Below are 13,785 nucleotides of genomic sequence, written 5' to 3' on the forward strand. Positions count from 1 at the left end.
ATATATCTTTAGACTGACCATATTTAAAAAAAAAAAAAAAAAACTAAAATTGAATTTGTAAAGAATTATGAATAAATACCTTAACGGAAGAGAACGAGCAAGATATTCTTATTGCAGTTCGAACAATCCATCGTACAACTTCAGCTCCGTATCGGGCGATGGAGAGGAAGGTGGCGGGGAGCTTCGACTTACAGGTCTTAGGCCTTACACTAGATATACTCTAGTCGTTCAAGCTTATAATCAGGTCGGGCCAGGACCTTTGTGCGAACCATTGCTCACGCAGACATTGGAAGACGGTGATCATTATAAATTTTTTTGAAAAATCTTTATTTGTTTATCTTTTTTTCTCTGTTATTGCTGAGATGAATTTCTAAGACAATTGTTAAAAAAATGATTGTTTGCAGTTCCCAGCATGCCACCAGATGATGTGAGATGTGCTGCGCTCACTTCTCAGTCTTTGCAAGTCTCCTGGCAACCTCCGCCCAACACGCACAGCAATGGCATTATTCAAGGCTATAAATTAAATTACGAACCAATTTTGGCGGATGCGTGGCGAGGATTGGACGAGATGGAGGTGATTATTTTTTCAAATTAATTATTTGTTTTCTGTATATTTTTCTAATCGCAATTAATTGGTTGATTTCGTGATTAGGTTCGTAAAACGAGCGCTCTAACGACGGTTCTAACTGGACTTAGGCGATACACTAATTACACTATTCAGGTTTTGGCTTATACCAGAATTGGCGACGGTGTGCCCTCCACAACAATTTATTGTCAAACGGACGAAGACGGTGATTTATTTGACATTCCAAAATAATCTCTTCTGGTAAAACTTTACTAAGTATTTTTCTCTCGTTTTTTTTATTTAGTGCCAGGCAGCCCAGCTGATATCAAAGTTGTCGTGAGCTCGCCGCAAGCTCTTTTTATCTCATGGCTACCTCCGCTCGAACCGAATGGAATTATTACAAAATACAACCTTTATACAAGGTAAAAATAAAACAGAATCTATGTTACTATTGCACTTTGTCTGTCTTATATATCTATGGCCAAGAGATTTTACATCTCGGATAAAATCAAATTTTTTATCACATTTATTCTTTTATCAAGTTTGCAAAGATAATGAAAAATTTTGCAGAGTTGTTGACGGACGGGAAGAACTCAATCACGGTAAGAAGACATTACCTGCCACAAGCACATATTTCGAGGCAACCGACTTGCAACAACACGTAGAGTATCAGTTCTGGGTAACCGGTAGTACCCGGATGGGCGAAGGTCAGAGTTCGAGAGTGACGGCGCAGGTGCCGACGAATCGAGTACCAGCCAGGATCACGTCTTTCGGCGGGCACGTGGTGCGTCCGTGGCGGAGTTCCGCCACTTTGGCATGTAACGCGGTCGGTGATCCGACGAGAGAATGGTACAAGGGTACCACGGAGCAGATGCGCACCGATTCTGCCAGAAACGTGCAGATCTTGACGACCGGGGAGCTCGTGTTGTCGAATCTTCAGTCGCAGGACAGCGGGAATTACACTTGTCAGGTGGAGAATTCCCAAGGCAGTGACAAGCTGCATTATACTCTCACGGTGCAAGGTAATTCTTCTCAATTAATTTGTTATTCTATTTTTATCCTATGATTATATTTTAATAGCAAGAGCATTATAAGAGAGTATCTCTTATGCATTGTATAATATTATGACATTAAAATGATATATCTATCTACTTGATGCTATTATGATGGTTATAATATATAAATATAATGCTAATGAGATTATAATATTGCTACGTGATTATACTATAACGATGCTAATATACTATTAAATAGATTTTAATAATAGCTGATCGCGCTTGCTAAATCAATTCACTATGTAGATTCTAATTTAGCGACTATAAAGCAAAATATTAATGTCTAGAATAACACCACCGACTGTTACAGTTCCGCCCAGCGCTCCCGTATTATATGTAACTAGCTCCACGTCGAGTAGTGTATTATTGCATTGGAAATCTGAGCACAACGGCGGTGCACCGTTGACGGGTTACACACTATATTATCGAACTACTCACGGTACTCTCGATGAGTTACAATTATCTCGCCACGCTACCAACCACGAATTGAAGGTAAACTTGCCCGAAATTAAGGAATATTTGAAATATTGATGCGATCAATAAAAAATATTAAAGTACGATTAATTAATGTTTAAAGCAAATTGATTGTTATCTAGGTAATAATAAAAACCTAAATTAAATTGATCGAAAACAATAGGCAAAAAGAAATAATTGCAATTTCTTAACAGGGGCTGCTGTGCGGGAATACATATCAGTTGTATCTAACGTCGCACAATAAGATCGGCAGCAGTCCACCGTCTCCGGTGCTCTCGGTTCGAACTCAGGGTCAAGCTCCGGGAATTCCTCCATCGGCCGCTTTTATCAGCCCGAACTCTACTACTTTGGTCCTACGATTGCACGTCTGGCCTGATAATGGATGTCCCATAAATTACTTTGTTATTCAATACAGACCTATAAACGAGTTTCACTGGACTCTAGTTTCGAACAATGTCAAAATGCAACGGCGATTCGTCGTGACAAATTTAACACCCAGCTCGGTCTATCAACTCAAGGTCGAGGCTCATAATGTGGCTGGTAGTAATCAGGCAGAGTTCACGTTCGTGACGTTGACGAAGGAAGGTGGTAAGTTTGAAAATAGATTTAGGTCGGAATAATGTAGAAGAAAAGAAAAATTAATATAAGAATGGCGTAATTTTCATTAATTCAGAAAACGACAGTCGATCTATCGTCATCCGATAGAACTACTATGTTTAAACACATATATCCAAAAGCACTGTGTTTCTGTAACTTTGCAGAATCACCGCCTCCAGGATTGTCGAAACGCGGAATAACGTCGGTCATGCCATTTTATGCGGACGTTAAAGTGATACTGCCGTTGATTGTGGCTACTATCGCGCTGGTCGCTGCAGCGGTAATCGTCGCCTTTCGTTGGAGGAACAGTGAGTTCAGTTTGACGAACATGCAATTATTTCATAAAATAGTTTTTGTTGTTAATTTTAATTTTATATCTAAATATATTTTATCAACAATATTGTATTCTAAATATAAATACAAATATTTTTCTAATATATGAAAAAAAATAATGCCGAGAGCGATTAATAAAAGGATATGTTTGCCAGGATATTTGGGGGGTCCAGTACAACGGCCGATGAAAGAATCTCAAGAGAATCAACAAAATGCCGAGACGCAACGAGAGCGTTACTATGCCACGATACATAAAGTGGCTCTGCAACAAGCAGCAAATACGGGCGCTGGACCCGACAAGATTCCAGGTGAACCTTTGTTTCGATCTGGACAACTGCCAGGTTTGGTATTATAATTACTGTTACGCAGGTAAGAGTCGGTCGTCTTTAGCGCCGCTCAATGATAAAAAAAAAATTGCCTAAAAATGAGGCTGCAAAGAGAAGACAACACACTTCACATATGAGTATATGTGAATTACATGACATATATTCGCCTGAAATAGAAAAAATAAATTAATAAATTAGTTTAAGTTAAAAAAAAAAGTCACTTAGTTCCTAAAGTCATAGTCTTAACAATGTAAAAAAAAATATTTATGTGTATCTGTTTTTAAGAAATAATCGAACGGAAATTTGAAGCGAATTTTTACGCTTCTTCGTTTCGTTCGAAACGAATGGACGACTGAAACAGTTAGCCCGACGCGATTTGAAAGGTAGGCAATGCCTCTGATGGGTTACAGAGACAGCGGAGGACATTTCGCCGTACGCTACGTTCCAGCTTTCGGAGGGTGGCGGGGGAAGCCTGGCAGGGTTGGGCGCATTGGGAGGACTGGGAGGCGCGGCGGAAGCCACAGCGGCCGGTCTTCATCCGAACAATACTCTTCTGCACAGCTTCATGTATCACGAGCACGCCATGACCGAAGGATGCGCGAGTCCCCCACCGGCAGCAACGGTATATGCTAGATTTTTTTCTTTGCTAGAATATTATTATCATTAAATTTTTTTTTATTCAAGAGAGAGAGAGATTCAGAGAACCTTAAAATATTATTTAATAAATTTAAAATAAATAACATAGAAAAAAATATAATATAAAATCTTTTTTTAATCTATATATATGTATATATAATTATTGATTAAGAATGAAAATTGAAGATTTAATACGATTATGGAGAGTGGAATATAATTCTCTATTACGAATATTATTGCGATTAATATAAAAATCTAATCTGCACAGAGCATGAAGAGCGTCTCGTCGAGAAGACGACAGCAGAGAAAGCAGCAAACTCCGGGCGATGTCGAGAGCGACGAGAGCGAGTCTGACCCAGACCAACTGATAAGCTCGCGCACGGAGTCATCGAATCAACTGGATGCTGGCAAACTAAAACATAGTATTTAATCTGAATTTAATTAAAACGTTATCGAATTATTGATATTTCAATGTAATGTCAATATATTGTTTCAGTTCGCGCGGTTTCGGATTTTATCTATCACGGCACGTCGAGCACCTCTTCGGACATTTCTCCCATGTCCGAACAGAAGTCACTGCCACGAAGAGGGCGATCAAGGTAATGATTCAAATTCGTCAAGCGCAAATTCATCATTGCTTGCTTTTTTATCATAATTCTCCACAATTTCTAATTTCCCAGAAAATCTCACGCAGTGTCAATTTACCTAAAAATATTCGAGTGATTCTCAGTCATAAATTCATATTTGTCTTGTTTCTATTTAGATAGAAATTAGGAGCAACCTGAAAAATTATTACTATATGAAAAAATATTGAGACAAGTGTCAATTAAACATCTCCTTAATCACTCGATTACTTCTCATCGCTCATTCGCAACATCCGTCAATAAGTCTCGTCTGTCTCTCTTGGCTATCTCGTAAGATGGCATGTTCCCAGCAGGAGCTCTCTGCGCACGCTACTTCCGCCGATCTCGGTCGCGGAGACCGCGTTTGTCGGCGGCAATCAGGGGGCAGTTGTGCCTACGCCGGGGAACGGGGATCGACCGGAGCTCAGTGAGGCCGAGTGTGACATTGATTCCCTGAAGAAGCTGAAACTTGGCCTGAGGAGTTCCCTATGGTCACGACCGAGTACTCAGAACAATCCTTCATCGGATTACTCTATCGCCGTCTAATCTGTACCACCGTATGGTATCACTCTTTCATAGTAGAACTCTCTCTCCTCTCTCCTCCTTTCTCCCCTCCTTCCTTTCTCAACCCCGTGGGCCAAAGATTAAGTAAATTAATATTTCCTTCTCATGTCTCGTCGAGAATTTATGGTCGTTGGTAGAACTACTCGACTGCCACGGGCACATTTCTGTCGATAGATAAACTACATTCTACTCGTTAAAGACGATAAGGAGAGAGGCATGCATATAAATAAGATTGTAAAGAAGATCAAGCAACGAGGTGGACGAGTATAGAAGAACAGAACGCATAGATCGAGCTAAGTAAAAAAAGGATGGATTTTATTTACTATATAAAGAAAAAAAGTTCTTAAACTCTTATTATTTTTAAATTAAGCTATTATCTTTCACGACTCAATTCCTAAAAGAAATTTATATTCTGTGCAGAGGTATATCAGCTTATCTAATATTTAATTAATAATATATGATAGAAAGTGATAGAAACAACTGTTCTTCTATAAATGTGATTCTTCGTTGATTGAGTCGAGAGAGAGTTAGTCGAAAGTATCTAAAAGCGTGCGTCTTCTCTTCCTTGTCCGTGACGCGACGCGTGGAGTGCGTAGAGTGCGTGAGTGAATCCGAGTCCGAGTGTGTGGATGATTGTCGAATCGCGTGTGCGAATGCGTGCCAAAACGACAATTTGCTCAGACCGCTGCGAGTTGTTCGCCGGCGGGCGATCCATTTGAGACCAAAGACTTAATCGTATGAACAGAGCACAGAAGAATCCTTCGCACATCATGAGCGAGAACGTTGGCAGACTGCATTTGCTTCTAATTTCTACCAAAAAATATTTTTTTACTTATATCAATTTATTGTGTTAATTTTATGCTACTTTTCGTATCCGTATCTCTTTACTTTTCTTTTTGATCACTTATTATATATAATTATTATATGTAATATTTATTACAATACACTTCTTGAATATATTTAACTTGCATCTGCAGCATTTTAATTCATGTATAAAAAATACATTATATATATATTTAATATTTATAATCTAATATTATCTATTATAATTTCTCTATATGTTAACCTTTATTTCATTCTATTTAATATCTTTTGCTATTTAAATGCTATAGTTTTAATTACTTTTAATATATGTAATAAGTCAATTTTATTTGTATTAAAAAGCATTTTAAAAAGATTTTCTTCTATTCCGCGTAAATGTATAGGCAGTCTGAAGCTACTTTGAAAATAATCTACATCTATATTCGATGCGCGCATGTTATTTTAAAGATTGGGATGATACGCGAATGAATCGGAGAAAAGACACAGACTTCCAAGTCTCCAAGACGGAGAACGTTGATGGGTTAATTGGGCTCTGTTGCGTTGTAAAGTTTATATATGTATTAATAATAACACCGTTGATTACTTTAAGTCGGTTATTAATCCTAAGACTTCTATGTAGAATGTTTTTTCTGTGCGCGGAGCGCGATATACATACAATCGGAATCAAGCGCGAATCAGCTGATCGCAGCAATCTCGTTTCCTGCGCTTCAGAGAAAGAAAACCGCCTTTCTTTCTCCTCCAAGAAATCTCTCTTCTAATGTCGCGCACTTTGAAATCTCATGATCCGACGCGATCAATCTTACTATTATGCAATAAGTCGTACCAGTGCAACTCTTCTTCAGACTGAAATCGAAAGTAATAAAAAATTGCCGTTAGAATTAATTGAACGCGCGCATCCTACTGCCTCGCGAGCTTCCAATATTTCCACTGCCATCTCACAGATCATTTATCAGAACATTTTATAAAAAGAGATAATATTGAGATCGCTTTACATACTTTGAAAAAAGACGTTTTTTGTAACATTTATCTACATCCAAGTGATGGAGTTATTGTTGATCTTCTTCCACTCTCCTCCAAGTGTCGCTTTAAATAGTTAAGTATACTATACGATGTTTTTTATATTCGGACTTCTCTCTCTTTGTGATGGCGTACGTATTGCCATTTCTTAATTTATTTAAGCGCGATGGAGACTGTTCCGAATTTATTGTACATCTCTATACACACGTGGACGATAACTTTGATCTTACGAAAAAACAATTTAGGAGAAGCTAAGAAATTCTAATCTCACATGTCAGAATATTGTAAACGACGTTTAAAAATTTTACAGATTTATCGTAAAGTAATACCGATAACTTAAGCAAAACTGTGCGCGACACTACGAAGACGAGGCCGTAGATATACGTATATAAATACATATGTTGAGTACACGGGCATCAAGGCGTGTGCATTCAGAAGCATGTACGGCGCGTACGTTAATGTATATAAGGGAAGCACGTCAATCAAACTTGTAGTATTCGATTAAATCGATAGGACGATTTTCGGAGAAGACGAAGTGCGATTCGTTGTGGTGTAATTGCAAGACGTTGTCGTCGACACGATTTTTGTACATTTTTCTTGCGTCATGGACCGACCGAGTTCTGTCAATCTCTTCTTGTAATCTTTTATGGGGACCAGTTCTCTTTATTATCATAATCGTACATAAATAAATAAATTAATGAAAACTTTTCTATAATCAACCATTTTGAGGAAAATTATCAACGAATTTTTTATAGATTGAAAAGTTTTTTACAAAAAATATAATCTGAATTAGATAATTTTTCTATTTATCTCATTACATCTGATACGTTAAGATCTCAATTGCGATGAGATATTTTTGTTCGCGAATGATTAAACGGTCCTCGAAGGATGATGCAGTGATATAACTCGGTGCATCCCTCATCACTCTTTGCGATAATCCGTGCAGCTCGGAGAATGCACTTTAATTGTTGCATCGATATGAATGGAGGCAAATGAATAAATCAAACGGATAATTGTTATTGTAACTACGATTAACGTTGTTGTAGAAAAAGAAAGGGTATTGGCGCAAAAGACCTCGCGAGAATCTCATTGTCAGTGAAATGAAGAAGCTCGCAAGTTTTCTCTCCATTCAGCGATCGGAGATTGTATGATTAAAAAAACGAATTGTGCGATTAAATTTAAACTGTATTAAATCTGTGGTACGGCATTTTGATGCATTGTGTCGATCGTAGAATCGATTAAATAAATTAATATCGTGTAAAGTATCAGAATGAATTTCATTTTCTGGTCGAACCTTAAAAATAAATGATTCGATATACATAAGTATTGCGATTAGATTTATATTTATGCAATGCAAACTCGATTAAAGATAATCGATTGAACATTTTGTGGAAAAATCAGTATCCCGTAAGTTCTGAAAATGTAGAGTCCAGATCATCGCAGATAAATTTGTACTTTTCCTTTTCTTTTGACAAGTAATCTAAAAATATAGACAATAATTTTTTAATTAGTAACAATTGATATTTGACAAATTTAAAGAATTGGAAACTTGTAGAAACGCATATAATAATATAGCGCGTTATATATTATGCATATATAACGCGCAATAATAAAACACATATATATAATATGCTTATCACCTTCTCTCTTATCCATTTCTTTCGTGAATATCTTGACAGTTTTTTCGGCAAATATAGCACGCTTTTCGGCAGTTTTTAATTTCACTTTTAATTCTTTCAGTTGCATTTTAAACTCTTCCACCCTTTGATTAGCCTGCAATAGACAGTTCCTTTTCATTTTCTTGATTTTTAAAATATAAACTGAATAAAATAATTAGTAAAACAAGTGTTACTTTCTCTTCTGACACTTCTAAAGACTTTAGTATATTGCCGACAATAAATAACTCATCCTCTCTCTCAAGAATTTTCCTAAAATACATAATCATATGCGTTAGTACATATTATAAGATCCTTTATATATATTTATGTCGAATTACATATTGCGTATACATAACAAAATCTTGCAAGAATAAATAATCTTTAGAAAAAGAATATACGTTCCAAGATGTTCTTGTTTAAGCAAACTGAAAATAGATGAGAATGGGTTCAGCCGAAAAGAATGCAGTCTTTATATTTAGAGAATTGCAGGCGATACGTACGCCTCGCTTGATTTAACCCTTTCTTCTGCCGCTTCGAGCTCGTCCTCGACAAACGCCAATTTTTTTGAAATCTCGTCCGATTTAGTGTCAGCATCTTCGGCGATGAGTCTCGCTTCTTTCAATTGCGTCATCAATTGGTCCATCCTTTCTTCGTCCTGCTTGCTCCTATTCTCCAGGACTTTACAGATGCTGAATAAAAATCACTTTATGATTATGATAACTTTTTTCACACAATGGAAATGACGATGGTACTAATCAAAGTCTAACATTTATAACTGTTGATATAACTTTTACAGATAACAGGTATCAAATATAATATTTTTTATATTACACCAACTATACACTTTATAAGGATTCATAAAATATAATGAATCAATCAATCAATAATACAATATTATAATAAAACTTAATAATATTATTTTAATGACTGAATATTATACAAAGTATTGCATAATAAACTTTATATAAAAATAAATATATGTGTAAAAATAAATAAATGTATATATATATATATACCGCTTTGCATCTTCCGCAGTTTCCATGGCCTGCGCGAGCTTCGCTTGAGCCGATAAACGTCGTTCCTCGGATTTTTCTAGATTTTGCATGCACTGTTGCATTTTTCTATTTAACACAGCCAGTTCCGACTGCGTCTGCAATTTTATAATTAACAAAAGGTAAATTGATTTGAGAATACATGATATATTTTTTTGACTCACTAACCACGATATAGATTCTCTCCTTCATCTCAAGGCCCTTGTTTGATTTTATCAGTTGAGCTTTGCTCACTTTAAGATCATGTTCCATTTGCATCAGTTTTTTCGCTAATTCGCAAACTTCATCTCTCAATTTTTCTTCCTTCCGATTTGCCTCTTTTGCTTGCTGATCGCACAGATCAGCTTTGTCCATCGCGAGATCTTTTTCGAGCTTTAGCATCTGCAGCTGTTTCTTAATGGCGTTCATTGGAAAGCTACATATAAATGGAAAATATTTTTTTTTTCAAAAACTAATCAAAATTATATTAATTCAATAAAATTTTCACTATGAATTGAATGGTTTTAAATTGCCTTTAAACCCATCTTACCAATTTGCAATCAATCACAAAAATTAACTTTTATTAATTAATTTAATGTTTATTGCGCGGAAACTACTTTTTTATAATATTTGATATTTTTATCTTGGGATGTTGTTTTTATATTTGTTAATCAATTCTAAATGTTTCTAATTGGGATTATTCTTTGAATAGATGTACACTTTGAATAGAAACACTTTCACTTTGAAATATCTTTTCTCCTTGCAAATAAAAAAAATTATAATCTTTGATTTAATATAATTTGCACTCTGCCAAATAAAATTTTGAATTACTGTAGAAACACTAACGAAGTATCAAATGCGATGTGCTCGTGGGTTACTGTACTCGGTGACCGATGAGAACAATGTTTTATAGTCTCAATGCAATGCAAAAAAACAAAAGCGATTGCTGCTTTAGTTAGACTCAAACGAATTCTTGAACTTTTTAAAACAGTGATGTACTTTGTTGTGTCAATTGTCGCTGCCGATCGCGAATACATCGATGTAAGCTTTTTATTTTAAGTTTTAAATATAAATAATTATTATAAAAACAGTAATTTTATTATTATATTTAGTGCAATTTAAAATTATATAAGGCATAATATATATTTCAAAATTTAAAATAACAGATACATCCTTTGCATTTAAAAACTAATCATGTTTTCAACATATAATTATTTTTAATATATAATATAATAAGCGTTATAATGTATATCATCTTGCAGTTATATATTATTTTGATCTATTTTAAATAATATATTTAATATATTAGAAAAAATTACATTATTAAATATATTATATTAAAAAAAATAATTATAAAAAATGAAACCTTAAATATTATTCATTATTTCTGTTATTTATTTATAGTTATCTTTTGAATCTTCGTATATAATAATTGAAACATTATATTAAGTAAAGGATAAAAAGCATAATTTATAGATCTCCACCCTCTCAGGATAATTTGTGGTATCGTTTATTGAAAATACAGATTTTACGTAGAACGATAAAAAGGATCCGCAATATCATAATTTCATTCGGGCGTTCATTTCATGGACGATAATAAATCCCTTCAATGCCTCTGAAAGAAAAAAATAGATGAAATCATCAATCTTCGACCAACACAGACTACGAGCGACCGTGAACCAGTTGGCAAGGCGTTACACAAAGCGAAGCAATTATAATAGCAAGCGATATTTGTATTGTCTTATTTATCAGTGCATTATTGCGCGAAGCGGATTATTCTTATTTTCGTTCATGGCATTTTATATTATAAAACAAATCAGCATTGCGCAGTGTTTAAACACAGCGGACTGAAATAATGAGACGTTTGTGTTAGACAGTTAAACGATAGCGAATAAACGAAAAAAGCGTAGGAGTAACAGCGAGAATCAATTCAAATTCGTTTGCAGAATTTTAATATCCTGTCATTTCAGCGAATGTCAAATCCATGTCGTTGCAGACTGCCTTGTATTTTTCCTTCTCTTCTCTGAGTTCATCTAAAAACAAATGACAATTTGTCGTCAATGCAGATGAAAAAAGGATATTATTTATCTTTTTCAAAATTGATTATTAACAAATTTTCTGGAATAATATGCTTCTTTTCATACCTTCCTTCATATCCACTTCTTTTAGCAAAGTCTTGACCGTCCTTTCGGCGGTAATTGCGCGCTTCTCCGCCTCCTTCAGTTTCTTTTTTAATGATTTCAGTTGTATTTTAAAATCTTCCACTCGTTGATTCGCCTAAAAAATAAAAAAATTAATTTAAAAAAATGATATAATGCAGTGCTACTAGTAATTCTTGCAACGTATTATACTATATATCACCTTTTCCTCAGATACTTCAAGAGATTTCACAATATTTTGTACGATGAAGAGTTCATCCTCGCGTTCTATAATTTTGCTATAAAGTATTTCTCAGTGTAAGATAATTTATGTCTATATGTATATTTACACGGATATGAAACGCAAGCTTCTACGCAATTACTACACTTACGCTTCACTGGTTTTCACTCTCTCTTCAGCAGCTTCCAACTCTTCTTCCACAAACTGTAATTTCCTGGCTATTTCATCAGATTTCGCATCGGCATCTTCAGCAATTAATCTTGCGTCCTTCAGTTCCGACATCAATTTTGCCATACGTTCTTCGTCCAAACGACTTCTATCCGCCAAAACATTACACATTCTGCATGAAAGAAAAAAGAAAGATAATGTTGCTTTATTGAGTATTACTGTATAACATATCATTTCAATTCACATTTACCGAAATTTACAACTGTAATAATTTGCGAATAATTTATAAAATTAAAACTTGCAATAATAGCAATGAACCTTTGCGCATCATCTGCGAGTTCAGTTGCACGTGCCAGTTTTGTCTGAGCAGAAAGACGCAATTCCTCCTTTTTGTGAAGAGTGACTTCGATCTCCTGTACTTTCTTTGTTAAAATAGTACGATCTTGTTCAGCCTGTATGTATGTATATACATATATTAATTGATATAAATAAAAAGCTCTCTTAATTTTTTAGTTAGATATTTTATATAACTTGAAATATTGATAATATTTCAAATACTTTTACCATATTATTATAGAAAATTATATTTTCTTTGTTAAAATTAATAAAAATATTATAAGTTTATAAAAATACTGTTCATCTTTTTGTAAGCGCTCTAATTTAGAAAAATCATTGATGTTAATCATTATTACATACTTTGGACCAAGATTTTTCGCACTGCTCCAGATCGGCGGTTGATTGCTCCAACTGAGTTTTTGCAATACTATAATCGCGTTCCAATTGGACCAATTTTTTCTCTAGATCCCTAAGATCATCGTTTAGCCTGTCGGCTCTTATATTCTCCTGCTTCGCTTTCGTCTCATTAACTTCGACCTTCTCATTTGCAACATCCATCTCTAGCTTCAGCGCCGCGATTTTCTTTTTGATCGCCTCCATCGTGATGCGCGATAATTTCTAGCTTCTCTCTTATTAATTATCTTAATCGATCTCACAAAACTACAATGCGATTATAGATAGGCTAAAAGTATGAGATAAAAAACATTCTGATAATTATATAATTAATCTTCAGATTTATAAATCGCGTCCTTAATTTAAATATAAATTGAATGAGATCCACGTTATTTTAATAATTCTAATAAAATTTGGTAAGTGAAATCCGTACCTTATATATATGTAAAAGTAACGAAAAAAAAGACACGAGTGGTGCAATGAAGAATTACCTCGTACTACTCACCACGAGGGTTTACCTCGTCTCATTCAACGATATTATCACTCTATTAATCGCGCGTACTAAGCGCGATTAATAGATTGCGTTGCGTAAAGCACCCCTCGACGGATCGTTTAATAAATTTCGCGCGGTGATGCTGGACGAGCAGAGAAATTCCTACTAAAGGGGACACTCACTGTGATCGTCACGATGATCCGCAGGAAGAATGCACAACCGGATGCCTTCGACAGCTAAGTTCAAATAAAACGAAATCAGTCGACGACGGTGCAGGCCGCCTTCTCGAACTCCCCGATCCAATCCAATTCTATA

General features: G+C 35.1%; 3 protein-coding genes across 11 annotated transcripts in view; 1 reads left to right on the forward strand and 2 right to left on the reverse strand.

The window, feature by feature from the left end:
- The window catches only part of LOC126848656 (cell adhesion molecule Dscam2), an 80,897-nt gene extending 74,741 nt beyond the window's left edge, over positions 1-6,156 (forward strand). For 2 of the 7 annotated variants that reach the window (XM_050589694.1, XM_050589688.1), the window contains 13 exons: positions 118-296; positions 405-574; positions 653-791; positions 870-987; positions 1,136-1,587; positions 1,931-2,112; positions 2,289-2,682; positions 2,856-2,999; positions 3,180-3,365; positions 3,761-3,972; positions 4,255-4,408; positions 4,483-4,585; positions 4,906-6,156. In XM_050589694.1, coding sequence (XP_050445651.1) covers positions 118-296; positions 405-574; positions 653-791; positions 870-987; positions 1,136-1,587; positions 1,931-2,112; positions 2,289-2,682; positions 2,856-2,999; positions 3,180-3,365; positions 3,761-3,972; positions 4,255-4,408; positions 4,483-4,585; positions 4,906-5,155 — 2,683 coding nt within the window. In that variant the 3' untranslated portion in view covers positions 5,156-6,156. Of the gene's footprint in view, positions 1-117; positions 297-404; positions 575-652; positions 792-869; positions 988-1,135; positions 1,588-1,930; positions 2,113-2,288; positions 2,683-2,855; positions 3,000-3,179; positions 3,366-3,760; positions 3,973-4,254; positions 4,409-4,482; positions 4,586-4,905 lie in introns of those variants that run through there. The other 5 variants (XM_050589690.1, XM_050589689.1, XM_050589691.1 and 2 more) reach the window with 5 other exon arrangements.
- Positions 6,157-6,226: 70 nt separating this feature from the next.
- On the reverse strand, positions 6,227-10,130 carry LOC126848671 (tropomyosin-2-like). Its single transcript, XM_050589725.1, has 6 exons — positions 9,891-10,130; positions 9,687-9,820; positions 9,171-9,359; positions 8,865-8,940; positions 8,653-8,785; positions 6,227-8,492 (listed from the first exon to the last, which is right to left on the reverse strand). Exons 1-6 carry the CDS (start codon positions 10,128-10,130, stop codon positions 8,410-8,412), a joined length of 855 nt encoding a protein of 284 aa, XP_050445682.1. The 3' UTR covers positions 6,227-8,409.
- A 1,055-nt stretch (positions 10,131-11,185) lies between these two features.
- Positions 11,186-13,765, reverse strand: LOC126848670 (tropomyosin-2-like). Of its 3 annotated transcripts, none has more exons than XM_050589724.1 (7): positions 13,653-13,765; positions 12,945-13,266; positions 12,567-12,700; positions 12,232-12,420; positions 12,063-12,138; positions 11,846-11,978; positions 11,186-11,734 (listed from the first exon to the last, which is right to left on the reverse strand). In XM_050589724.1, the coding sequence occupies exons 2-7, from the start codon at positions 13,182-13,184 to the stop codon at positions 11,652-11,654; spliced, it is 855 nt and encodes a 284-aa protein (XP_050445681.1). In that variant the 5' UTR covers positions 13,185-13,266; positions 13,653-13,765; the 3' UTR covers positions 11,186-11,651. The 3 variants fall into 3 exon arrangements, with proteins under 3 accessions (XP_050445681.1, XP_050445678.1, XP_050445679.1); XM_050589721.1 differs by having other exon boundaries at positions 13,469-13,728; XM_050589722.1 differs by having other exon boundaries at positions 13,483-13,717.
- Positions 13,766-13,785: the final 20 nt, after the last annotated feature.

Source organism: Cataglyphis hispanica, chromosome 4 (assembly GCF_021464435.1).
Source record: "Cataglyphis hispanica isolate Lineage 1 chromosome 4, ULB_Chis1_1.0, whole genome shotgun sequence".
In the NCBI taxonomy this organism is placed as follows: Eukaryota; Metazoa; Arthropoda; class Insecta; order Hymenoptera; family Formicidae; genus Cataglyphis; species Cataglyphis hispanica.

Bases quoted from the DNA above. Each gene is read 5' to 3' on its own strand.
- LOC126848671 (XM_050589725.1), bottom strand. From the start codon at position 10,130: ATGAACGCCATTAAGAAACAGCTGCAGATGCTAAAGCTCGAAAAAGAT. The intron at 8,941-9,170 runs GTACGTATCGCC...TATGTATTTTAG, and splicing joins AGGGTTAAATCAAGCGAGGC to GAAAATTCTTGAGAGAGAGG. The intron at 8,493-8,652 runs GTGATAAGCATA...CTATATTTTTAG, and splicing joins AGAAATGGATAAGAGAGAAG to ATTACTTGTCAAAAGAAAAG.
- LOC126848670 (XM_050589724.1), bottom strand. From the start codon at position 13,184: ATGGAGGCGATCAAAAAGAAAATCGCGGCGCTGAAGCTAGAGATGGAT. The intron at 12,421-12,566 runs GTTCATTGCTAT...TCTTTCATGCAG, and splicing joins CTCGCAGATGATGCGCAAAG to AATGTGTAATGTTTTGGCGG. The intron at 12,139-12,231 runs GTAAGTGTAGTA...AATACTTTATAG, and splicing joins AGAGTGAAAACCAGTGAAGC to CAAAATTATAGAACGCGAGG.